Consider the following 26,501-nt stretch of genomic DNA (forward strand, 5'->3'; position numbering starts at 1 on the left):
GTCAAAGATCAAGGCCAGTGATGTGTCATGCATCTCAACTATGCACACCTCTCCATTGGTATTACAGAAGATGCCATCCGGTCCCGCATTGTTGTGCTCTGCTCATATGGTTTCATCATCAACTACACACCTGCTAGAGAGAGCAAACAGAAGACTCACCCATCATGTCGTAGGGGGACGTTCCAGGATAGCTTGGGGAGGCCCTGGGGAGACCTTCATCCTCAGGTTTCCTCTCCAGGAACAGGCTGAGCATAAGTCTCTTTCAGTATGGATACGGTGGGCCTGATTAAAGGCAGCAGGTACACTGAGGGAGAGAGAGAGAGAGAGAGAGAGAAATAGGACATCTGACATTGCCCTTTCAAAAAGAGCAGAAAGAAAAACAGTAATATATAGCCCTGTCCGGGTGGTTTAGGGGTAAAGTTCCTGCCCACCACCCTGGAGAATGGGCTTGGAGCGCTGCAGTGACACTTTTCAGTCGATCGTCGCAAATTGATAGAACTATATACAGTATGTAGGCCTATATAATTTATTAACCCACAATCCATATATAATTTTACTCTTTATACTTACATACATAATGGGGACATTTTTATTGTTACATGTTTATTGTTATCTGAAATGTTCCTTTATTTCATTAGATATATATTTATGAGTCTATTTTCTAACTGAAGCTGTAACTTGTATGAATTAATTTCACTGCTTTGTTCGTTCTTCATTTAAAAAGTTTGCCACTGTACAGTACACATGACGTCCACCGAGCTCCAGTTTGGCTTTGAATGCAGCAACTTTACCTAACAACTTAACCACCTGGACCCCAGTAGGCCTATCCCTATTCTGGGAGAAACATTTTCGCAAAATAGCAGATCTTCAAGCTGACAACATATCACGTTGCGAGTCTCTTGACTAGCAACGTCTCTTGACTAGCAACGTCTCTTGACTAGCAACGATTGTAGATCAGCTATTTTCTGCGAAGACATTTAATGTTTGTTTAGGGCACTTATGGCGTTAATCGTTTGCCAACCAAGTATATGAACTTTAATGTTTCTTTAGGGCAGTAAATTACAACGTAAGACGTAATTACGACATAAATACATCTTGTAACAAATTTCGTTTCATACAAGAAACAAGCCAGGATGGATAAAGGAAAGAAACACTACAATTGTAACCAATGTTGAAAAAGCTTCATAAGAAACAGTCAATTGAAACAGCACCAGAGAATTCATAGAAAAGCAAAAAAAAATAGCAAAAAGGCATCCCTCACTTCACACGAGTCCAAATGTATTCTATGCTGTGGTTTCACATAACTCACAGGCCACCATGTGATATACAAAATACTCCATTACAAACAAAAGTCCTGCATTAAGAATTCTGCATAAGTAAAAGTACATACGTATTAGCAGCTAAAAAAAAAACCAATTCCATTATCAGGTGAAAAGCATCTGACTGCATGTTAGGCAGAGCTACTGTAGACAGAGAGATAAAAAGAAACAGAATGACAGACAGAAGAATTTCCCATGTCTACCAGGTCACTGTCTGGTCATGCAGACGCAACAGGTTGTAATCCTGCTACTTTATTTTTCATCTGGCAAAGTCCCTCTGTCTGACTAACCAATGTGGTTGGCAAGCATCTGTTGAGTACGTAAAGGTTTCCATTCCATGGTACTCCTGCTCCCAGCCAGGAGACAGTGAATATTTTATGGGTTGTGATTCACCTATCCTCCAATTAATTTAACATACATGTGTTCATTGAATCTTTGGACATTCTGAATCATCTTGACTCAAGATTATTATCAAGAATGTCCAAAGACTCTTGGACACTGTCCAAAAGTACGACACATGCTTTGTGACTCATTCAATGAATGAACAAAGTGCCTTGTTAGACATATTATTAGAAACAAAATAAATATTTGCACACTGTAAGCTCCATGTTGCACATCTATTTTTGGTACCAACTGAGTGGGCTGAGCGACGTTTTGAGCACACTGCTCTTCTTCAGACTGGCATTCCGACGGACCACCTTTCCGAAATATCACCATTCCGACGTCCGCCTTTACGAACAGCCCCACACTCCGAAATCGAAACACTGCCACTCCGAAATTAGGTATAGGTCAACCTCCCCCCATCTGAAATGCACAGGCAAGCGTGCACACATTACAAAACAGGATAATAGCATTTATGATGTTTGGACAAAATGTGTAGGAGTAATATATGAAAAATCAAACAGATCTGTGTTGAACACATGAGTATAGAGATAGTGTTGCGTGATTTATGGATAAAATCTGTGCGAGTAATATAAAGAAATGCGTTTTGCATTTCTTTAATAGCCTGGCACTATAATAGCCTGGTGAAACCACTCCCCCTGCTGGACAACATTTCCATGCAGCCAGAAGGGAGAGTCTGGGCTCTCTCAGGCAGAGACGACTCCGAACCAGTTTTGTTCAGAGTGATATACGGCCGCTTACTCGAAATTATTATGGAGATATCAGATTTTTGTCCCGCTGTTTCCGGTTCATCGTTTCTGCCTGAGAGAGCCCAGATGCAGGCAGGAGGAGGGAACTTGTGAACTCAATACTGCCGCAATCTGGCAGAGTCAGGTTAGCACTATAACTGGCAGATGCAAAAAATGCAGGGCAAAGGTTATTCCTTGGCCTCTAGGGAGGGCGCATACAAAGTTGTAGATAGATCGGTGCAGTAATAGGTAAAAACAGGAATTGGCCTGTTATAGCGCCACTATGAGGCTGATTTGAAAATGTTTAAGTGGAATTTCTTCCTAGTGGGAATGTGCGTACATAAATGTTAAGATTCAAGGCAGGTTCGAGGCAGGCCTGGGCCGGCCGAGCCTGGTTTGGCACAACAGAGAAACCATCTAAATTTCAATGAATGCAATGCACAGGTCAAGTGATCACCTGATAGGCCATTGAAATGATTTGTAACATTTTCATACAAAGTGAACATACAAAAAGACATGAAAATACAATGTGAAACACAGTCAAGCCCACAAAAAAGTATAAATTGAACAGAATGTCATAAATAAAAGAAAATATTAACAGGATATCCCAATATTCCCAGGAGTATATCCTGGAAGTACATATATCAGCACCATCATCTATCTATCTATCTCTCTCTTGTGTGTGTGTGTGTGTGTGTGTGTGTGTGTGTGTGTGTGTGTGTGTGTGTGTGTGTGTGTGTGTGTGTGTGTGTGTGTGTGTGTGTGTGTGAGAGAAAGAGAAAACTACTGATAATGAAATTCATAATTTACATTTTCCTACATCAATGTATCCAGAATCTACAGCAACAAAGAGAAGTGTCTGGCAGTTGGAGGTATCTCACGTTCTGGGCAGACCTTGAATGTCATTGCACTTTGAGATATTTTTAGTACTACATTTTATCATTTTGCGATTATCATTTTGTCATCTGCATTTTTTGTTTAGCATTTTATCTACATTATCAAGCCATGCCTGTAATCAATCATCTGCAGTCTGAGGGAGAAGGACGTTCCGTCACCGCGGAGCAACGTTGTGTAGGATGAACCACAATAAGTAAATTCAATAGGCTGCCTTTTATGTTCTGCAAAGCTGCATTACAGACACATACTGTACTGTAGAACCAATAATGATCCCATGGAGAGCTGCAATTCAAGTTCCCATTCACAGCATTCTCCTGGGATAACGAAATGAACTTTGGTTAAACTGCTGCTCCCCTTCAAACTTCAACTTGATTATCATCATTGCACTGCAAGTCATTTACAGACATGCACTGACTATTCAAACAGTGGCCATTTTGCTCTTACGTCATACTTGAGGGGTAAGTAAAGAGGCGTAGCTTTTTACACCTCTTGCTGTCAGTGTTTGTGTTAAATATCCTATCCTCATGAGCAGAAAATCATCTCCACCTTTGTGGGTGCTGCACTGGTGCACTCAAAATGTCTTTTTGTCAAGGATACTTGTCTTAATCCTTCAGATTTATGAGTTTCAAAGCTTTTTCGTTGAACTAAGCCTTCGTTTAGCATTCAGTTGCACTGTTGACGAGATGGATTATCATAACCCGATTACCAACCTGTCCTGCCTCTGTGAGCAAGGTTTGTACTTATATACACATGAGATAAAGTTTGCAATTATTAATACTTTCACTGCCCAAAGGTTGCTTTGTTCTTATTAACCCCAAAGTACAGAATATGTAGATACAGACCAGGAACTAAACAGTGAGCACATCAGGAGCAATTAGGGGTTCAGCGTCTTGCTCAAGGACACTTCGACACCAACTCTGGGGGAGCTCGGTATCGAACTGGAAACCTCACGGTTTTCGCATCCGGCTGTTCTACCGGCCACTCTACCCCTGAGCCACTGCTGTGTGGCTTTAAGAAGGATGGTTGTGGTTTTGCACTTGGGGAGGCATGGTTTTTGGCCCAAAGGTGCATCATAAGATGTTTTGAATTGTTGATATGCACCTTGAGTCACAACTGGCACACCACTGCAGTTTTTGTGCCATGATTTTGTCATCTAAGAAAATAATTTGGACTTGACAGGAAACTGACGTTGCATAACTGGCACATTCTGATTTGGTTGGTTTCATATTGTCACATTGATTGATTTGTTTTCTGTGATCTTTTCTGTCACAAAATCATGGCACAAAAACTGCAGTGGTGTGCCAGTTGTGACTCAAGGTGCATATCAACAATTCAAAACATCTTATGATGCACCTTTGGGCCAAAAACCATGCCTCCCCAAGTGCAAAACCACAACCATCCTTCTTAAAGCCACACAGCAGTGGCTCAGGGGTAGAGTGGCCGGTAGAACAGCCGGATGCGAAAACCGTGAGGTTTCCAGTTCGATCCCGAGCTCCCCCAGAGTTGGTGTCGAAGTGTCCTTGAGCAAGACGCTGAACCCCTAATTGCTCCTGATGTGCAGGTTGGTGCCTTGCATGGTGTCCTCTGCCATCGGTGTATGAATGTATGAAGTGTGTGAATGGGTGAATGAAATGCACAATGTATAAAGCGCTTTAGATAACTACGCTATATAAATGCACCACGCTCTTGGCTAGCAACCACCAACGCCAAACAGCAAAGAATCTGACACGTCTAAGGCCTTTTACCAGAGTTGATCACATCAAGCTGTTCTGTATATACAGCTCCATCTCAATGAATTAGAATATTGTGTAAAAAAATCATTTTTTGTGCATACAGTGAAGTATTTAAAACCTTTTTTTGTTTTCATCTTGATGATTATGGCATACAGCTCATGAAAATCAATTTTTTTTAAACGAGAAATGCCGACCATCTGAAAAGTATATTAATGTATGCAGTCAATACTTGGTCTGGGCTACTTTTGAACTAATTTTTTCATCAATGTGGCGTGGCATGGAGGTGATCAGCCTTTGTCACTGTTGAGGTGTTATGGAAGCCCAGGTTTGCTTTGATTTGGTTTCTAATTCATTGAGATGGAGCTGTATATACATCACTGCAAGATATGTGATGGCCAGCCCACAACTCAAGGCAGCGCGCCAAATCCTGATCAGGTGACAACAAGTCATATGCACCCTTCACCTGATCAGTGCGGGCCATTTAAACTTCCCTGCCTATCTGATCATTCTTCACTTCTCCGCCTTGCTGCTCTGCTGCTGCTGCCGCCTCTGTCTCCCTGTCTGCCACAGCCCTATGAAGTTTCGCAATCCCCCTGTAGACTCCGTTTCTATATTGTCCTTATTTCACTCCCTGTCATTCTATTTCATTACAAAATGTCCATGCTTACAGGGAATTAATAAAGGCAGAGCCCCGACGCCAAACTATGCTTCAGATATAAAATGTTTTGCTCAACACATTTTTTGCTCAATAAAAGTATTCAATTCAATCCAAGAGTTAAGTCTTAACTAACACAAAGTCAGTATTTGACAACACTATGGGGCACATTGATGATATTTGGCTGTCTCGTGTCATCAGCGATATATCCATATATGGAGGCCATCAGCTGGACATCCAACATTGTGTTGCTGAATGGGAAATAATCAGTGGTTCTCCAAAAATGCACCACAACCCGCTCCTCTGGGAGAGCAGGAAGTCCCTGTCATCACCACAAATGTCTTGTTTTCTGCTTGTACTCTGGCCTCAGTAGTGACATCAACCTGGTTAGCATCTATACTATTTACACTCCATGTCTGGACTACTTCTTGTGTTGTGTACAGGCAGGAAGGAGGTGGTGCAACAACAGGTGAAGGAGATGACACATACAACATCCACTGCTCCCCAAAATCAGCAATCCTAACACCGCAGTCAGACTCTACACAGCACAGCACAACAAGACTGATAATGGCTAAATGCTACAGTATATATTTGTTGTTACTTGTTACTAGCATAATGCTATTTAATTTATTATTGTGGCCTAGTATGTACAGTTGTTTATTTGAGCAATGCATGAATCAACTCACCTCACATACCTAAATGAGATCATGGTGTGAGGAAAGCGGGCCAGAAGGAAAAACGTTAATCAAAGTTTATTACAGAAGGAAACTGTAACATGATACAATGCGTTACAGGGAATACATATACTGTATATGCAAACAAATTGCAAGCATGCATTGTGGTTTTCAGGGGCTTGCAGAATATGCTTGCGAGGCTATATCTCTTACGCTGGGTTTCCATGGAACATCTATTAGAGAAGGAGGTCAGTGACTGTGAGGAGAAGGGCCTTCATGATGCTTATGGGAATCAGGCAAGAGAGAGTGTGCTTAGTATGCAGTACGTGGCTCCTAACTTTCTAACCTTAACTTCACCTAGGAATGTTTTTATTTTATTATTGATGCTCATTTCTAATTCATCGTATTATTTCCCTTACTGTACATGTTGTTGTTTTTGTGTGGCTGAGAATTCTACAAATGCCTCCTAAATCACTTTTTTCTCACGCAGTTTTTCAAACACACAGAAAAAAGAATAGCACATGTACAAGGCACTTTGTGCCGCGCTGTGAGCTGAGCTTGTATCCAAAATGACACAGATGCTTTCCCGGTTTTAATGTAATGCATTCCAGTGCTTTTTATTTTATATTTTTTATGGAGGGACAGACAGTAGGCTGACAGGAAATGGGAAGAGAGATGGGGGGATGACATGCAGTAAAGGCCGTCGGGATCGGGAGTCGAACCTGCGGCACACTGCCAGACTGGGTTACCAGCCAAGGTGCCTGGACCGCTGAGCCACGGCCCAGATTCCAGTGCATTTTAACGTATGAAATCATTCCAGCGCATTCATGTATAAAATGTGCAATATAAAAAGGTTTGATTGATACATGAGACCTGCCATCATTTATCAACATATAGGGTCAACGGATACACAGTGCAGTCGTGTGTGCAACGCAGCGTCCATGGAGAGAATCAATCGGCACATCTCTCCCTTGTTCAATTAAAGGCAGCCCGAGTCTCATTTATCAGCAAAGCACGACCAAGGGCACTTCACCACCGTATCGTTCACTGCTCGTTAAGCCAGTATTTATCTTGTGGGGAGAGAGGGTGATGGTCGATTTTCTTTTCCCTCATCTCCATTGGGCTTAAAGCTGACACCATCGTCAACTTCCTAGAACGTCTGAACGAAAGACAAGCGTTGCCATGACAACAAGCATGTGGACATTTATTTTTCTAAACGCCGTTAGGGGTTCAGACTAGAACCCGGTGAAGGAAGAATCAGAACAAAGGGAGCTATTTGTGGTGTGTATAGATCAGGAAATGGTGGTAATTTCCTCTGGGCTCTGACCAGTAAAGACAGCTGGCTGAGATCGTCCCCAGTAAAAATTGCTGAGTGGCGTGTGAAGACTAGAGCCTTTAAACAGAGAGAGAAGTGGTGCAGTAATTGGACAAGGGTTAGCATGGGAGCTAGTGTCTTTTCTAAGCAGACCCAGCAGGGCCACTCAGAAGAATTTTCATTAGAGATGAATGACTCTTCCATGAGTGCACAGCGTTGGATGGTAGCACGGGAAGAACAGGGGCAGATTGAAGCGTTTTCTTTCTAATCATTTATTGAACCGGCCCCAGGGAATGACCTAATTCTCATTGTGGTTCCCCAGTGTGATGCTGTGTCTCCATCCCTACCCACTGTCCTCCCACTTTTCCCTTCACTCATCACGGCATTCAAACCCTTCACAAAAGCCTGAGTGTTGACAGATGTGAGTGAGGGGATGGGAGGTAAGCAAGCATAAAGAAACGAGAGAACTCTGTGCTTAAGAGAAGGGGATACCACTCTGAAATTGACCATTTGGACCTGAGCTCACCATCAAAGGTCTTCTGTGATGCGACGAGTACAGAGCAGCAATAGGCATTCCTTACTTGGAGAACAAATGAAGTATGTGTGATTGAGTCAATCATATTTTCTTAATGTGCCTCTTACACTTAGGAAAGCATCATCATAATGAACACAAATATGTCAGGAAACATAAGATTGACTAACTCATCAAAGATAATGACTCTTAAAAAGTGTCTCTGTTGTCTCTGTTCATTCAAACATGATATTATTTCCCAATCACATTGGGGATGTTTATGTTGAGGCTTCTCCTCAAGGCACTTCCTCAAGAAATAAATTGCACAGACTCCAGACAGCACTCGTCCTTTCTTCCTGCCTACAGCTGGTGCTAATCCCCTGTCTTCCCAGCAAAATCGTAATGGATGGCAATCCTCTGAGGCATGCCACAAACTAATATTCTCAGCGATGAGACTATCTTCAAAGGGAAGAAGAAAAGAAAAAAGAAAACCGTTGACACCCTGAATCCCTTATGCCCACATTTCCCCCATGAATCACATTAACGTCTATATACTCTAAATCCCATTTTCAGGGGCAGCACCGAAGGAAGGTTGGCACAATTATCGACTGCCACTGACAAAGTGTGTCAAATTGATAAAGAATATATGCATGCAAAATGGGAGAGCCGGTGTACAAAGGTGAGGTATAGTGTATCATAATAATCCTTTCATAGCTGGAATCCCATTAGTTACGGTTCTGTGACTTACAATAAGAGAGGTCAGATCATTGCTGCGATCCCCAGTGTCACAGGCTGTTGACACCACTCTGCCACAGATCCTGCTGCCCTCTGCTGCTGCATTACATATGGCACTGGCAATTTCTTTGCCTGTGTCTCTCTCTCACTCAGGAAGCTGAGAATAGAGCTGCGCCACGCTGTAACACATGCACAGGCTGGAATCAAAGCGTAGATGCTGTGAAGACATTGAGAACACTAGCCATTCACCCACTGGTGCCCCCGCCCCCAATGTTGTACTGCAGAACATCTGTTACGTACAGCACTGTTTCTTGACTTGTCGGCTACAGCCCAAAAGTGAGTTTTGAGTTAGGAAAAACATTCATCTTGTCAGTGTATCAGATTAAATGTATACAGTATACAGTTTGTTTTTGTTAGTTTTTCCTCATTTATTTAGTTCTCGGAGGATAAACTGAGCACTGGGGTCTTTTTTTTCCCAATGGTGTTTGTTTACACAAAATCTAAACAAAAGGAGAAAACACAATCAAAAACAACAAAATTATGTCATAAGTTTAAACTGTCCCAATGGAAGAAGTCTGAATACCAACTGAAGATGATTCCATGCGTGAGGGGCTTGGGCATTCAATTTAACATTTTTCAAACACCAAAGAGGTGAAATTTGGGCCCCAGAATGAGATAAGAGCTGCTGTACCATGGCTCCGTCCCAATGAATGTCTACCTCTCTTAATCCAGGTCGATTCTACGAATGCCTTCTAAATCAGTATTAAAAAAAGAAAAAGAAAATGACCCAGATACTTTCCCGGTTTTAACGGGTAAACTGAGAGGGATGTCATGGAACCAAAATGTCCAAGCACTATGGCAATTGGCAATTAATCCTTCAGAAACAAAGGCTACATCTCTTCATATATATTGTATGTGTCTTGCCTGCCAAATACCTGAAACCAAAGCACAAAGCAGCCTACTCATCTCCAAAGATCGCAGCCCTTGAGACCAGGATGTACAGAATGTAGAGGAGGCATTAGAAGCTAAAGCAAGGAAAGGATACTCTAAAATTACAGAACGATCGACTACTTCAGTAACAAAAGGACGGTCTTATAATAGAAAAGTTGAATTTCTTCTAAAATTGAAACATTGCATATCTGGATAATGAGACTACTGAAATTACCTTTCATTCAATGGGCCTTCGTACCAAGAGAAAGCCTTCAGGAAAAATGAGACATGAATAGCCAATTTACCTGCACGTAAGCTGCCTCACAATTGCCTGAACTCAGTGCACCTAGACAGAGTTTCACGTAACAGACTGTGTCACTCTAATAAGACCGGTTTCTCATTCACAGTGATGGCTCCCTTGATGGCTGTCTCAGCCTCTGCCTCTTTCCCAAGACCAGAAACAAAATATGGAAGAGCTACTGTAGTGGTTTGGTGGCAGCCGAGTCGGAAGCCCTGCTGTCTTGGGTGAGATGGAGAAGATGATTTACAACCCTCTATTCTCTCTCTGCTGGGATAATCACTGGACCAGACCTATGTATTGGGCCAAAGGCCAGGAACTATTAACCTGACTCCGCCAGATGGGGCAGCAGAGAGTACACTGGGTTCCCCCCTCCTGCTCCCATCTGGGAACTCTCAGGCAGACTAGATGCTCCGGCCACAAAACGGCCTGGCCAATCAGCGGCAGCTAGAGGCGGGATCAAGGCAGCCTTGGCGGAGTCAGGTTAAGGAACTATACGAATAGTCCACAACATTTTGTTAAAGTGAGATGGAACCTGTGTATTAGTATTTTCTCACTTTTAATTAATTGAATTCATTCATATTTACGCATATCATCATAATCATCATCACATACCTACTGCACAATACCATTCGATGCACCTTACATTAGTTTAAGTCAAATGAGAGGTTACCACTGGCTTCTAAAATGTGACCCCCATTAGATCTGCATATGACCGGCATGACAAAGCACATCAAAATGACAACTCATGATGCTTTGCCCACTGATAAAGCTGAAGCAAAGTGATTCATACAGTGATACATTTGTAGAGGCTCAATAAAATAAAAATAACTATAGATGGGTACAGAAAACATTTAACCTCAAAGAAGGGAACAAATAGACATCAACACAGAATCTAAACAGCTACCATATCATAGGTCCAGACAGAGATATAGATATACATATATTGTATGTCTGTCTGTTTGTGTGTGTGTGTGTGTGTGTGTGTGTTTGTGCGTGTGTGTGTGTGTGTGTGTGTGGCAAATTGAGTGGCAAAGTGAGTTTAACGTTGTTTAATGCAATCAGATTTCTTTCTAACCCTAACCCTAATTAGCATTGAGCTGCTCCTCCTTATTGAGAGCAAGTGGGCATTCAGCAAGTAGTTTTGTATAGGGGCGCTAGCCCCTTCAATGTTCAGCTTTGAGGGTTTGTGCACATTGTGTTAACACAAATATTGAATGCCATTGACAATGAATGGCCAGCTTTGAGGGTTTGTGCATTGACAATGAATGGCCAGCTTTTAGTATTTGTGTAAACACAAACATTGTGTAAACACAAACAATGAAGACGAAGCTGAGGACGCAAATTGTGATTGGCCGGAATGAGATGATGTATGATGATGTAAGGTGAGGACGCAAATTGTGATTGGCTGGAATGAGATGATGAATACTTTATTAGTAAAAAAGAAAAAGTTGTAACAGCACATTTTACAGGCAGACATATGGTTCAATGTCTTGCTTAAGGATACTTAAACTACATGGCTGCAAACGTATGACTTATTGTCATTGTTCAAATAGTAATTACATGACCCTTAGTGCACGTGTAGAAAAATAACAAAATATTAAACAATTAAAAAAGAATAAACAAGAATTAAAACAAACAATTAGAGCAATATCACCAATCCTACTGTAATTAAATAAAGTCAATATAGTTAATCGATAAATTATTGCAGATATGTCCGGCAGTAAATTACATATAGTGCATTCAATAATATAAAACGTATAGGCTTGTGGGTCAGTTATTGGGGCGAGATGATTGGGGGTAAAAGCAGCATTTTTTAATTGTACGACAGCCATGGGAAAGAGTCATTTTTTTTCCTGGAAGTCTGAGGTGTGATGTTCCTGTGTCTCCAAAAGGTGGAATGGATATTTAATGATACTAGAGCGGTGTCCGTTGGGCACCGTTGGTCTACTTGGAACGATGCAAGTTGGAAATGCATGTCCCACCCAGTTATTATGTCTGTGTCCCTTTTATGCCCATATATGGAGTTCTTTGTCAGGCATGCCCAAATATGGAGTCTATGCAGATGTCAGAACATATTGTGATGTCAGAACAGGCCAGCTCCATATATGGAGATCTAGGAGGGCCACTGTCCAGAGCATGGGCAGAGGCCTTTTGGGGCACTTCTGAACAACCGTGGGTCCGACCGACACTGCATTCCCTGTGGTGGTGTGTTGAATTTGAAGTCGGTGGAACGAACGGGGTTCTCGCGTTACGTGGATTATAGACGGACGCACAGTCGCACACACACACACACACACACACACACACACACACACACACACACACACGAGACATGGTGCATTTATAGATTGTGAGCGTGTTTCAAGCATCATGATTGAAGTCCAGTAGCTGGGTCCCAATGGTGTCCTGTGCTGTGTTCACTGTACGCTGCATGTGCAAAGCATGTGTCCTTTTGTGGGGAGTGTTCGCTTTCCTGGAGTCAAGGGCCACGTCCTTCCTTGTTTTGTATTTTGCCTATGTTGTGATCATTGCATGTCTCTTCTCTGTGTTTCATCATTCTTTGTTATCCAATAATTGTAGGGTAGTCTTTATTGAATTGAAACAATAAGCGGGGACAGTCATCTGTGAAGAGGGTGTAGTGTAGAGGGGTCAAAACACAACCCTGTGGTGCTCCTGTGTTCAGTGTGAGGGTAGATGGTGCACTTGTGACAGTCTAGCCATTTGGGTGCCGTCTGTTTTTGAGACTGGGATACCAGTTAGACGTTCTGAGATTGACGTCACTGGATTCCCGCAAGCTTTTGAAGATTGGGCCGATTGACAGCCAATGATGCTTGCAAATGTTCCCGCGCTCTGGGCGGGCGTATAAGCGAGCCACAGGAGGCTTTTGCTGGCCGGTGCTGGGAACTGGGAACAGGCAGGACAGACAGGACTGTCGCAGCTTGTTTTCATTGTAGCCAATAAATATATCACATAGTTGTTCAGTATTGATTAATATTGCATACCCAGCCTCTTTGTTTTCGCTGTGTCCACTCTGCCGGATGGAACTGTCTTTGTCACATATGCTGAATGTGACTGTGAATGTGCAATTCATGAAGAACAATATGCTACCTTTTTACAACTAGCAGTTGCACTAATTCTGGCTTTTAAAAGTGACAAAGTGTCGTCACTCTGCAGTTATCCATTGGATTTAACATTAATTTGAGCGCAAACCTTTCATTTTATAATGGAAAATGTACTTTTCAGTCAACTGGGCACCTTTTGGGCAAGAGCGCCTCTGGCTCTAAGACCTTAGTGTCAACCCCTGCATACAAATTGTGAAATAGGAGAAGTAGTAGTAAATTATGCAAAAACAGTACATTTCTTTACTGTTACGCATCTCTCACTTAGTATCTCAGAATATTCAACACAGTATATCGAGATGATCCATAATCTCATATAATCCCAAAGCTCTGTGGTTCTTAAGTAAATCCCTATTCAATATACCTCTAATCCTATGCTCATTGGTCTCAGAAGAACACATGGGAGAGGTCAACACACTAGAAGACTGAAGACTGAAGATTGGACGAGGGCCACAGACTGAAGAAGACTGACCAGCCACATCTTCCTTGCTCGTTTTTTCACTCTTAAGTGGATGAACAAATGCCTGGCCTGCTATGGCATGTGGAGACAGGGTTCAATGTCTTTCAAAGGCTGAGGAAGACACTGAGATTGTGGCTGGAAGCAGCAGTTAGCCAGTCAGACCTTCAGTAATCCCATGATATGTGTGTGAGACGAGGGGAGTTGAGGAAACAAGGTCTCGGAACAGTGACACAGGGACAATGGTGGCTCTGTGAGGCAGACAGCTGGGCTCCCCTGTCCCTCTCTGTGTCCTCCCCACCCCTTTCCCCGACATGGCTTTGTTCCACTAGCTTAAGACGGCAGACCAAGGGCTTCCCCCGGTCCAGTGACATCACCGCCCAGCTGATAGGAAACAACAAAGGGGCGCTGCTACAGAATGGGATGCCTTCTATTTATAAACCATGAATGATCAAGCGTTGTTATTTTGCTGCCTTGGCCATTTGTGCTACACCTTCGGGCACCAAACTAAGTACAGTATTTGGAAAAAACTGCCATAGTTGAGCGGATTGCAAACCAAAGTCACTTTCTCAGTACTGAATAGCTGGAGTAGTTCTGTTATTTTCAATTACAAGTTAAGTCATTGAGGCACATAATTGATAGTCATATATAGCACACACATTTCAGAAAAGGTTTAGTTTGCATAGAGAGAAGAGTGAATTTACGATTGTTCTTAAGGTAAGGCAATAGCCCAACATCAACGTGCCTGCATTTTCAATACGAAGAACAATGCCTGCTTCCATAAACACAGATTGGTACTTTCACTTGGAACAATACCATAGGAACAGATTGCTCACCAATAAGATAGATATATTTTAATGAACAAGAGCAAAACAAGAGCAAATATTGCTGAATCTAACAATCTGACACAGCTTGCATGATACAAATATACCAAATGCTTTTGGAATGTTTTAGCAGTGCCAGATCACTACAATAAACAGACCCAGCTGGAGTGCCTGTGTGTTCCCGATTTGAGAGCTTGTAAAAAAAGACAAGGGCCCTCCAGCTATTCACTTGTCCCTCAAAAATACAGTATGGTGAGAGTAAGTACAGGGCTGGTCACGGAGCTAAAGCTGGCTCATCTTCAATTACTTCACCACGTGAGGGAGGGAAGGTGAAGGCTGATCAATAAAGCTCATCTCCGAGTCGTCCTTCTTGGTAGGATGTAGTGCAGCAAGCCAGGCACTCTAATGATCTATCGAGGGAATTCATGCTCAACTTCAGACTGAGTCAATAGCTTTTTCCCCCCTGCTTCATTCTGGTATTGACAGAAAACCAGTAGATTTGAAATACAACAGAAACATTTGATGACTCAACAATCCCACAGTGCAAGGTGCAGTTGTTTGATTCCATTTGTTTCTTAAAAGTGTTACTTTTGTGCAATTGCAATGTGCACCGATCGCATCGCTCCACAGGCTGGGAGCGTCTGTTGCGCAACATCGAACAGTGGGCCGTCATCGAAAATGCCCCCCCCCCCCCCCCCCCGTTTAGCCGACGACTCTTGATCTAAATCATTCCGTCCAATTCTAAGCAAAGATTATGTGTTAAACGGCCCACCACGGTCCCATCGCTAGTCGCGTTAGAATTAATCATACCTCCCGTTGTTGTCGATCGCCTCTAGAGTGTTTTGGCTATACATCTAGCTGCTTCAGCCACATCCGGGATAACATCCGGTCCGTCTGTAAAAGTGCTCCGCTGCTATAAATCGCTAAGGCGCTATGATTTAATGGATTAAATAACCCCGGGCGTTCGGGGTGGTAACAAGAGTTACCTTGCAATCTGACTAGTGGGGCAATAAATGACCAAAAAAGGAACGTCGGAGGCCAGTTGGGGGGAAATATTGTACAGAAGGAAGTGATGAGCGTCGCGCTTGGCACAGACATGCGCAGAGCAAGTTGTCAGGAAACCTCAGTGCAGTTGTTAGCATTGGACCGCCTCAGCTCCACTCATGAGCAGTCCAACTTCCAGTTTAAATAGAGCGGTCTAAGATTGAAGTGAATGTGTAAATGACATTCACTTCAATCTTAGACCGCTCTATTTAAACTGGAAGTTGGACTGCTCATTCCTGCTTTCTACTGTATGCTGCTGCTCATCACTGCTGTCTTGCTCAAACACCAATGCCTGTCTTGCTCAAAGACCAATGCACTGCCGCGGAAGCAAGCAGGGTAACAGGCTTTAGTTTAGACATACTATTGGTCCGACTGTCATTAGACCGACAACCTAGCTCAAACCCTAACCTTTTACCTAACCCTAACCGCAAGCACGGGAGCAGCGCATTTTTGACCGCATGTCCGACTGTTGTTCCCGCATGTCAGTCCGTTAGTGTGTCTAATCTGCGTGTGCATCCCCAGCGAGCGGCAGTGGAGTGTCATAAACCCCCCACCTTCCCCAGCAGGTGCCGCCCCTCCCTGCGGCAGCGCCGCGTCTGATTGCCGCTGCCGAAGAATGCACTCGCTCCTTCTGCACTGTGGCTATCACATGACGTCACTGCATTACACACACAGTGTGTGTGTGTGTGTGTGTGTGTGTGTGTGTGTGTGTGTGTGTGTGTGTGTGTGCGCCCTGGGATCTTTTGGCTATGAAAAGTGTGCCCTGGCAGAAAAAAGAGAAACACTATACTAACATAAGATAATCTATTTGTTTTTTTTCTACTGTGCTCTTGTTTGTTCTACTTCTTGGATTGTTGTTTTTGTTTATAGTCTTCTGTCGGGGTCTGTTTGTCCTTAACATGCTGAAAAAATAAACACGTTGCTGAATATAGTGGCTCTGGCTCCATCATGTCCAGTAAATTCCAAATGACACAAGAACAATTCAACACATCCATCCAACATCCATGAATGTTTTGGAATGCGCATATTGAGAGGTCAACAATCAGTTATTGTGGTTGCATGGCCTTAAGTGGTCTTTCGGGTCCACATTTTAAGGGGAGTTGCCAAAGAGATATCATTATAATCATTTATTTCTGAGACATAGTGTCAGACAAATGTCAGACACCAGTACTCAACACCAGGTCCTGTCCCTATAGCACACCACGTTTAAAAGATCTGAGACCAACAATTACAACATATTCCAGCCCTCACTATTATTACTTTTCAAGAGTTTCTTTGCTCCCAGGAGAGTTGAGGAGAGAAGCCGGTTGGTCTCTGCTTAAATAGCCTAGAAATTCATCTCAATTTCACAAGAGTCTAAACTACAATTGCAGACGTGGGGAGAAGGGAGAAGGGAGGGCAGGCAGATTGGATTCCAGGACACCCCCCACCTCCTTCTTCCTCCCCGTAGGCTCTCTGACCTCCAGAGCAGTGAGAAAGCACATGACATCATCCTACATGGAGCTGTGTCTGCCACTGCCACGTTAAAACATCTAATCATTACAGAACTATCCTACATGGAGCTGTGTCTGCCACTGCCACGTTAAAACATCTAATCATTACAGAACTATCCTACATGGAGCTTTGTCTGCCACTGCCACGTTAAAACATCTAATCATTACAGAACTTCTGAAAATGTTTTCTGATGGCAGGCAATACTTTTGCCAAGTCACTGTACGTACGTGAGTGTAGACTGGAGGCAGTTATACGACTACCTCAACCACTTTCGACCGGGTGTCCCTATTGTGGACATAATTCATTATACGTGATATTAAAAGAAAAATCTGAAAAATAAATTGCAGGTCTATAAGCTCACAATGCGACACATTGTGAATATTGTAGATTGGCTATTTTCATGCAACTCCATCGTACAACAAAGTATCAACTATCAAGTAGAGCTGCAGTGGTTAAAACAAAGGAAGAATTGCCATTGTAGCACTAGGAAGATGATTGGAAATCTGGACTGCATGATAATAAATTATACTGACTATTTATTAAATAATAGCAATAGGCCTATAGGCCATAGCACCTTTTAGTAATAGAACTGTTACTTCTGGCTTATTAGCGCAGAGGTGACTGCTCAGCCTTGAGTGGAGGGTGTGTAGTTAGTGTGTGTGGAAGTGGGTCGGGGAAGGGGGTTAACTGTGATTAATTGCCGCAATTAAAGAGATGAAAAGAAGCTGGACGTGTAATGAATCCATCAAGCTTTTGGTTTTACAGTGTAGAGGGAGGCTTTGAAACAGGTCCCAGTGCCTGCCTCAACACTCCTAATTTGATAAGATAAATCACCTCAAGGCTAAAGGCAAGTGTTTTAGAGCCCTATTCAGCTGTAATGGTCATCATGACATGCCTTTAAACCTCCCCCAATTAGTGTTTCCAATTGTGAGAGGGTGATATATAATGATTAGATATGTTGTCTTCATTGTCTTGGAACTCTATTTATCCAAGATAATTTGACAGGAATAGCCTGCCCTACGTATGCAAACTAATTAAATGGTACAATAAAAGATCATCACTCAAATTTTAGTGAGGACAACATTGATTTACATTGTTTGTATCGCAAACAATGTAATAATAATAATAATAATAATACATTGAATCATAAGGGTTTCAGACCCTTAACCGTTACATTAAGGGTTAGTTACATTTACACTATGGATTGTAGGCTACTGAATGAGTATAAATTCCTGACTTTCAGATGTAAAGAAGAACAGCAGGAGGAAGATGCATCTTCAGAGAAAATGGTTATATTCTCCCTCAAAGAGAATTGACCCCTCTCTCCACTCTCCAGAGACTTTTGATGTAATGGTAAAAAATACTAAAGTTAGGAGGAGGTGCCACAGAGATAGTAATCAATCATGCCGTTCTGTCTTTGGGGGGGAATGACAACAGTGAATGGAAAAACAGACTTAGGGGAGGCCACAGGTCACTTCACATAGATGCACGAATAGGAAATAGTAGGAAATGACTAGCTGGATGGATGACAGAAGGCCATTCATCTCTTTCTCTTCATGAATGAGCTCACCATGACCACTTCGTCTAAACTGTGTATAGTGTTATGATGACATCAGCTAGCTGCCATGCTATTTACATTGCTAAGAAACAACATCATTTGGCAACAGATTCTGGGACCACTATTGGGGTCAGCGTTCCATTGTTAAGAATTTAGAAACAACCATATTTGGCCAAACAGGCCAAATATGTACCACATAAAATACGTCAACACATCCAGTTCTTTAGCCTTTGTTTATGCAAGGATGGGTTTGCTGAGCATGCTAATTTCAGTCTTTTCAGTAATGCCTCATTTATATTTTTTCATTTTACCACATTCACATCTGGAAGCTTCCCAGTACAACCACAGTTGGCCAGTGAAGAGCACCACTGACGCAAAAACAATCACTGCAGACATTTAACAACATCAAAATCACATCGTAAAACCCATCTGTTTATGACCTGAACCGTGTTCATTCCTCCCTACCGAGTTGTGTTCCTGTGTCATATTTTGTCCAGTTAATTATTACACTTAATTTCTGTCAGTGACCCTTGGATTCTGCCCTCCGGATCTCAAAAGACCCATTGTCACAGGAGGGTGAAGCGTCCCTCAGGGGATTAGGGGGCAGAGGGTCACTGTGTGTTATGTCACAGTTCACGGTTTACAGGCTAGAGTAACAAACACACCTCACACAAGATGTCTCCCATCACTAACCACCGGCCTTGCATAAGAGAGACAGGGTGGCAGATGCAAAGGTGAAATACCAAGACACACTACCCCCCTCATCCCAACTCCAACTGGGGTTAGACGATCCCTTTGGAGCTGTCAGCATATACAGGCTTATAAAGAGGTCACTTCTGGCTGAGAGGATGGAGGAACTCAGAGAACAGTGAGCCTCTGTGCTCCAGCTCCAGCATTGACCACAGGATTCTGTGGTGTACCAGAGGGTGTGAACATAAGGTGAGTGCACCCATGCTATTGCCACCACTCACTTTGTGGGTACAGAGCAGTGGTTTTCAAACTTTGTGTGCCCAAGGAACACCATTGGGCAAGTCAAAATCCCAAGACACACCTGTATTCACAGTGAAAATAGCAGATCCACAAGCTCACAACACGCAGCATCTCACGGTTCTCACCAGTGCCTCAGCACACCGTTTGGGATCCATTGATATAGAGAGCACCTTGCCATGTCATTGTTTTCTACTTACATTTTGTGTCCTAAAAGAGTCACTCATCATTACAGTAGAAAATGTTATTACAGTAGGCTACAGTATGTCCAAAAGGGTACCCAGAATCAGATTTTTGACCAGCGCAAAAACATGAATGCAAACAGATTTTTGTGAAGTAGATTTATTTTGAACCACATTCATAGGGGGTTTGAAATGCGATTCAAAACAGATTTCTAACGATGTGTGTCTCAGTCTGGATGCATAGCCACTACATTCGAGGTTAAACTAACACATAATGTAGATAATGAGGAGGATGTCATGTAATGTGAGGACGTAATATGATGTAATATGCTGTAATAAAGCAGGGGTGCTGTAATAAAGCAGGGGTCCCTAGTGCAGTTACGATCGCTCACCAGCTTCCCACCCACACAAACACTGTTAATTGTGTTAATTGGAATGCACCCATCTTGTAGGGAAACGTGGACAGAAAGTTATATTGTGAACCAGTGGTTCCACAAATGGTTTCAAACAGGGACCAGAATGTTTCCCCCACTGTACCAAATATTATAATATTCCTCCATTAAGTTGCTCTTTAACCACCATCCTATCCGAACTTTGTGACCCACTTTCCCTTGCAACCTCCTGTTTGAGAAACAATTTTCTATAAAAAGGTTAACCTTGCCTGTCTAGACTGACAAATGTCCCTAGTATGTACCCAAAATATCCAAAGAGACCACTGTCACAAAGTATATGCAAAATATAAGAAGAAATGTAAACACCTTCAATGGGGATCAAATCATTTCTCACACAGCCTTTACCACTTAACACAGCATCAAATTCATCAGTCTCGCTACACGCTGAGAGAGCGCTGCCAAGTCATACGTTTTATCATTGGAGCACAGGATGAAGGGGCTCAGCAAAGATAGCATCGCTGACGTTTTGACTGCTGGAAATGGTGCCATTTGTTTGGTCTGGAGAGCTGCCAGAGTCACTGGACTCCTAAATCAATTTCTACTGAGCGTGAGAAGTATTGCAACATGTAATCTCTCCTGGCAGACTTTGAAAATGTTAGTCTATCAAAGACAGCCAGGTACATCATGTATAGGTTGGACAGCATGGAGGTCAAGTGGAAAATCACAAGTTCAATAGTTGCATCTCCAATGTGTCCATCAGCAGATGTGTGACTTGATCTACAATCTGCTCACTGATTCAAGTTGCTCTGGATGAGCGTCCCTCATTGAATGAAATGCCAATAAATGGCGACAATAAATGGTGCATTTAGTGCCTTTATCCAAGGCTGTTACATAGATTGTGCATTGCATTCACCCATTCCCTCACACATTCATACACCTGGAAAACATGCAAGGCACCAACCTGCTCATCGGGAGCAATTAGGGGTTCAGCGTCTTGCTCAAGGACACTTCGACACTAACTCTGGGGGAGCCCGGATTCGAACTGGGAAACTTGCGGTCTACCGCTGAGCCACCACCGCCCCATGTCACATCTGCGACTCATAGTGAGCTTATAGATGGGATATATTACGAACACGACAACCATTGTACAACAAAGTATAAATCAGGCTTAAGTTGGCCATCACCTTGTCCTAAGTTATGTAAGCTAATGGTCATTCCCAGTTGTCTTCATTCCATGATAACACCTACCTTTCAAACAGACATAGATGTAAATAACTATTATTATCACTTTTGCCACATAACTTCAGCTTGTAAAGAATGAGGCAGATCCAGGTGCTCAGAGCACAGGAACCTTTAAAAACACAAGATCAAAGTCAACAGGTGGGATTCAAAACAGACCAAGAAGACTGACCCTTCTACTGTACAGCAGCATCATGGTCGCCAGGTTCACTGTACCCATTAACATGTACCCATTAAATAGAAAAGTAAAAGTTATCTCTGTGGTGTGGTGCAATACAGCACCGGCAGGTTTATTAACAGCAGTGCTATATAATAGTGGGACGGCCCAGGCTCGTATAGGTATGTTTTACTGGAGCTGTTAATGCCCAGACATGGTGATTTACTGAAAGTGGTGTAACCTCCTCAGACTTGTGGTGACTCTACTCTCCTGCTATCGCCAATATTTGTTCCATCAAATACGTTCAGTCTGACCTACGCTACCCGTCTCCACAGTACTCACCTCTGGAGCACCCACATATCACTGCACCCTTTCCCATAACCTCATGCTTCAGATATGTTTGCAACCAAACCACAAAACAGTGGGGAAAAGGCAAAGCAAGAGCCTCAGTGGTGGTGATAGTGAGGGGTTTGTGGGGAGAGTAGCATGTATTAGTAATACAAGTGCCCCAATGACCTAATGATTTTCCTGTCCCCTTGAGGACATTGCGTGTTAATTTTCAAATAAGCTGCACGCAGACATCACATCTGAAATATATAAAACACTTGGATGTGTCACGGGAGGGCAGCCATATTATGGCCTGACATCTAATTATTAGGCAGCTAAGGCCATGGAATAGGATCTCCTTTCAAACTACACACCACGCAACAGGACATCCATTCAACAAAATGCCAACATGTGTGGAGCTGCAGTCCATGTGGTGGTAAAGCTGGGAGAGTGGGTCATAAATTGAGTGTTTTTAATACAGTACGTGTGATAATGAGAACCATACAGTGGGGGAGTGTCCCTGCTCGGTGTGGTGTCATAGAAGGGAGTGCATTGGTGTGGGGGGTCATTTAGCATATGGCGGCCCCGCATCACCACCGCTCCATCACTGAGAGCATAATCCCCCTCGAAAGAAAACAGTAGCACCGATGACAAGGAAAACATGGCCCCCGCAAGAGGCCCTTCAGTGCTTCATAGAAACCCTGCAGCCAGGAATGAAAATAAAGACCGTGTCCAAGTCCCCAGGACGCAGACACAGACACGGAGGCCTCACCGCGGCCAACCACAAGGCTCTCTCTGAAAGAGATGAATGTTCTTATGGTTATAAAACCCACCAAAAGAAAAGAGGCATTGTGAGAACACCAGAACACAGAGAATGTACATTATGGGATTGTCTGTGGAATGGTATAGCTACCTGCAGACAGAGTGAAGACTCTGTCTTTTCAACCGCACACACATTACCCTCGTAATACAAACGGACCCTTTGTTGAGTGCAATTGATATGGGTTATTGATTGTGAGGTCTACAGAAAACTGCAGAGGTATGACCTTTTTTCACCATACAGGCGAATTAGATCTTAGATCAATACAGACCATCTAATATCTTAAAATAAATTAGTCATATGGACACGAAAATAAATATTTATTCAATTGATTATAGAGAAGATAGCATTGCAGGTTTCATCATTACAACCATGTCAGTCAAGGAACAGTGAGACACAGATCTATAAGGTCTGTTATGTAAGAGACACCAGTCATAGTGTTTCATTTAGTACCCATGGAACCTCACACTGCAGACTCAGGGTGAATAGCATTTTTTGCATGACTGTAAATTCTGTATTTCCTCTCTGGAATAAAAATACTTACTGAACCATTCATATTTTTAAAACACAACTGACTCATGTTCCACTCCAATAATACAATGTCACAAGGTCAATTAGTCTGCATCTAACTGCCATCGGTGTCAAGTCCAGTTATTCTAACCGCTGGCATTATGTATATATTCTTCAACAAAATTGTCTAAATGAGACTTCTGGCCTTTGGATTACTTACAACATGCACTACAAAGGGTGGGTTGAGTTTTACAACTAGAAATAAATTAAGGTAAAGTGGACCTCTAGGTCTTAGTAATTTAATAGCAGGTTATACACACAAACACATTTGGTTTCTGACAGGCGTCATTGAAATGCACACATCACTCAGGGGGTTAGTTCACAGACCATATGATCCTAGCGAGCGTGAGGACCAGGGTTTGAATCCGACCCCCATATCTCCTCTCTCTCTACCCTTGGTTTCCTGCTTCTCTACATTGACCTATGTGAAATAAAGCATACAATGAAAAACTAAATAATAAAATATGTATCATTCAGACATTTCTGTATTTACATAGGCCAGAATAAAAGCAAGCCAACTGACAGAGACCATATAATAAAAATGTCAGCTTGTCACTTTTATATTTCATAAAATGTGGCAAATTCTAACCACACTCCTTCAGTTCACACATGGGTCGAAGATTTTGACCTCTTCAAAAGCTTTCTGACAAGCCGCTCTACAAAAACCTAACATATATTGGTTCGTATGCACTCCAGGTATCTATGCAAATATATCCTTTAATCTGAATGTAAATTTGCATAATACTTAAGCACTAAGTATTTTGTTTATTTATTACTTGTGCAAGAAGAGTGCGCAAGTACTGTAATCGGCTGCATATGTCAATAAGGGACCACCATTAGGGTGCATCAAAATTTGCAAGTTTAACCTCCTGATCTGTTCCTTTGATAAAATGTGCCACTTCATGTTTTAAGAACATGTGCAAAATATTTTTTCAATATATGGTGATTTACAGGTCCAACGCAGCATGTCAAATTTGGGTAAAAGTGCAATTTTCGGTCCTTTTATAACTCCCATTTGCTATTAACATAACACGTCAATTCATCAAGTTTACAACAAATAGTTTTTGAGAAGATGTTTTTGGAAAGAGCTAAATGTGTTTACTTAAGAATAAACATTACATTTTCATTTAAATCATCACTGAAAAATGTTTGAAAATTGAGTCTAAGGGCCGATTCATACTCCTATTTTAGAGCTGAATAAAAGTCGGTTCGGCGCTGTAGAGCCTACAATGTGACGTCATTTGGGGTTCAGGGGGGCGGGTACCGTCCTAAAGTCGGCTCTTCGGTGCTACTGAAAATTTCTGACGAGCCGAAATCATTTCGGCACAACAGCAGTAAAATAGGAGTATGAATCGGCCCTTAGTCCTTCACTGTGTTCATGTTCAACTGGCGCTTGCAGCAGCGAAGATTGGGCTGCTCACAGCGATAATGCTCAACTGCTTGCAGGACCTCTGCAGATCTTGCTCACTCTTCACTTCTGCCACAAACTGTTGTGAGTTTGACCCCATGCTCGGCGCAGTCATTGACAACGTTGATAGCACACACATTCACCAGTCACCACACCTGCCTGGAATGGTAGCCTAATCCTCTGGTAGCCCAATCCTCCACATTGAGTGAGATAAATGCTGGATCGATCTGCAGCCGGTGTATACCGAACCAGTAGTCTGGGTTGGCAATGTCAGACAGCCTGGTGGTCGGCGAGAGGACTGGAAACTTTGGCTTGCACCAGTGCCAAAGCGCTGCTGTTAGCATGGGAAGATCATCCGGCTTGTTATCCAAGATGGCATCCGCAAGTACACGTCACTCTTCAGCTGGTACGTGTTGAAGAGTGCCAGGGGCAGCATCTCAGCAGTCAGGTACCAGAGGTGCCTCTCCAGTGCTTTCATGGCTGATATTGCAATGCCCTCATCAACAGACTTGTAAGCAAGTGTGCAAGTTGTGGTAGAGTGTGAGGTCATTCCATGCAGCATCTACGGCCGAGTCTTATGTCACTGGCTACACGGTTGAAGATCACACCAATGCAGCAGCAGGCTGCCTTCATGTGCGCCCTGATCACAGAGTCGGGTAGTAATTGTGAAATGATTTCAGCATCATACACAACAGTAGATCGATCACAGCGCAAAGTGCTGGAGGCTGTCAATAAAGAACACCACAAGCAGTGGACACCACCTCCTATGTGCACCCTGCACTGGGACGGCAAGTTGACACCGACGCTAAGCAATGTGCGCCAGTTGGAGGAGCGTTTGACAGTGGTTGTTGGAGATGCAGCCACATTTTCACTGGCCTCAAGGTGGAGTCCTCACGCTCACCAGAGGTTACCTTGTTTAGGCATCTGCAGGATTGCCGCACAAATACAGTGACCCATTGTACCGCTGCATTACTGCCAACGCCGAACTATCGTTCCTGGGCAGGTTACGTGCTGAACTCACTGCATGTGCTGCGGCAATGATAGACTACAAGCGAGGCGACTACCACGAGTTTGTGCAGCTGTGTCTTGTCTATCTGGGTGCAGATGATGCAGCACAGACTCCAGTAAACTTCCAAAGACCGGGAGCGCTGCACAAGGCATGCTGGATGGCCAAGTTACTCTACACTCTCAAGTTGGCTATGCTGGAGCGGCATATCACCTTGCTTCCCCAAGGCACCACCACCACACGGCAGCAGGTGCAGAAAATTTGGACGTTTGCCAACTTCATTACGCACATCTACGCAACATGGTGGCGGACCTGTGACACGGCCGTAGATGCTGCATGGAATGACCTCACACTCTATCACAACCTGCATACTTACAAGTCTGTTGATGAGGGCATTGCAACATCAGCCATGAAAGCACTGCAGAGGCACCTCTGGTACCTGACTCCTGACATGCTGCCCCTGGCACTCTTCAGCACCAAGGTGCCAGCTGATGAGCGACGTGCACTTTCGGATGCCATCTTGGATCACAAGCAAGATGATCTTCCCATGCTAGCCCCACAGCAGCGCTTTGGCACTGGTTTCGGCAAGCCAACGTTTCCAGTCCTCTCGCCGACCACCAGGTTGGCTGACCTTGCCAACCCAGACTGCTGGTTCGGTATGCACCAGCTGCAGATCGATCCAGCATTTATCTCACTCAATGTAGAGGATTGGGCTAC

The 26,501-nt window shown here is 43.2% G+C and overlaps 1 protein-coding gene across 1 annotated transcript in view; it reads right to left on the minus strand.

Annotated features, from left to right (window-relative positions):
* Window positions 1-277: 277 nt before the first annotated feature.
* Window positions 278-26,501, minus strand: part of traf2a (Tnf receptor-associated factor 2a) — a 54,843-nt gene continuing 28,619 nt past the window's right edge. Inside the window, exon 10 of the mRNA XM_079516610.1 lies at window positions 278-304. Coding sequence (XP_079372736.1) covers window positions 287-304 — 18 coding nt within the window. The 3' untranslated portion in view covers window positions 278-286. The remainder of the gene's footprint in view (window positions 305-26,501) is intronic.

Source organism: Electrona antarctica (genome assembly GCF_951216825.1).
Source record: "Electrona antarctica genome assembly, chromosome: 12".
NCBI classification, from domain to species: Eukaryota; Metazoa; Chordata; class Actinopteri; order Myctophiformes; family Myctophidae; genus Electrona; species Electrona antarctica.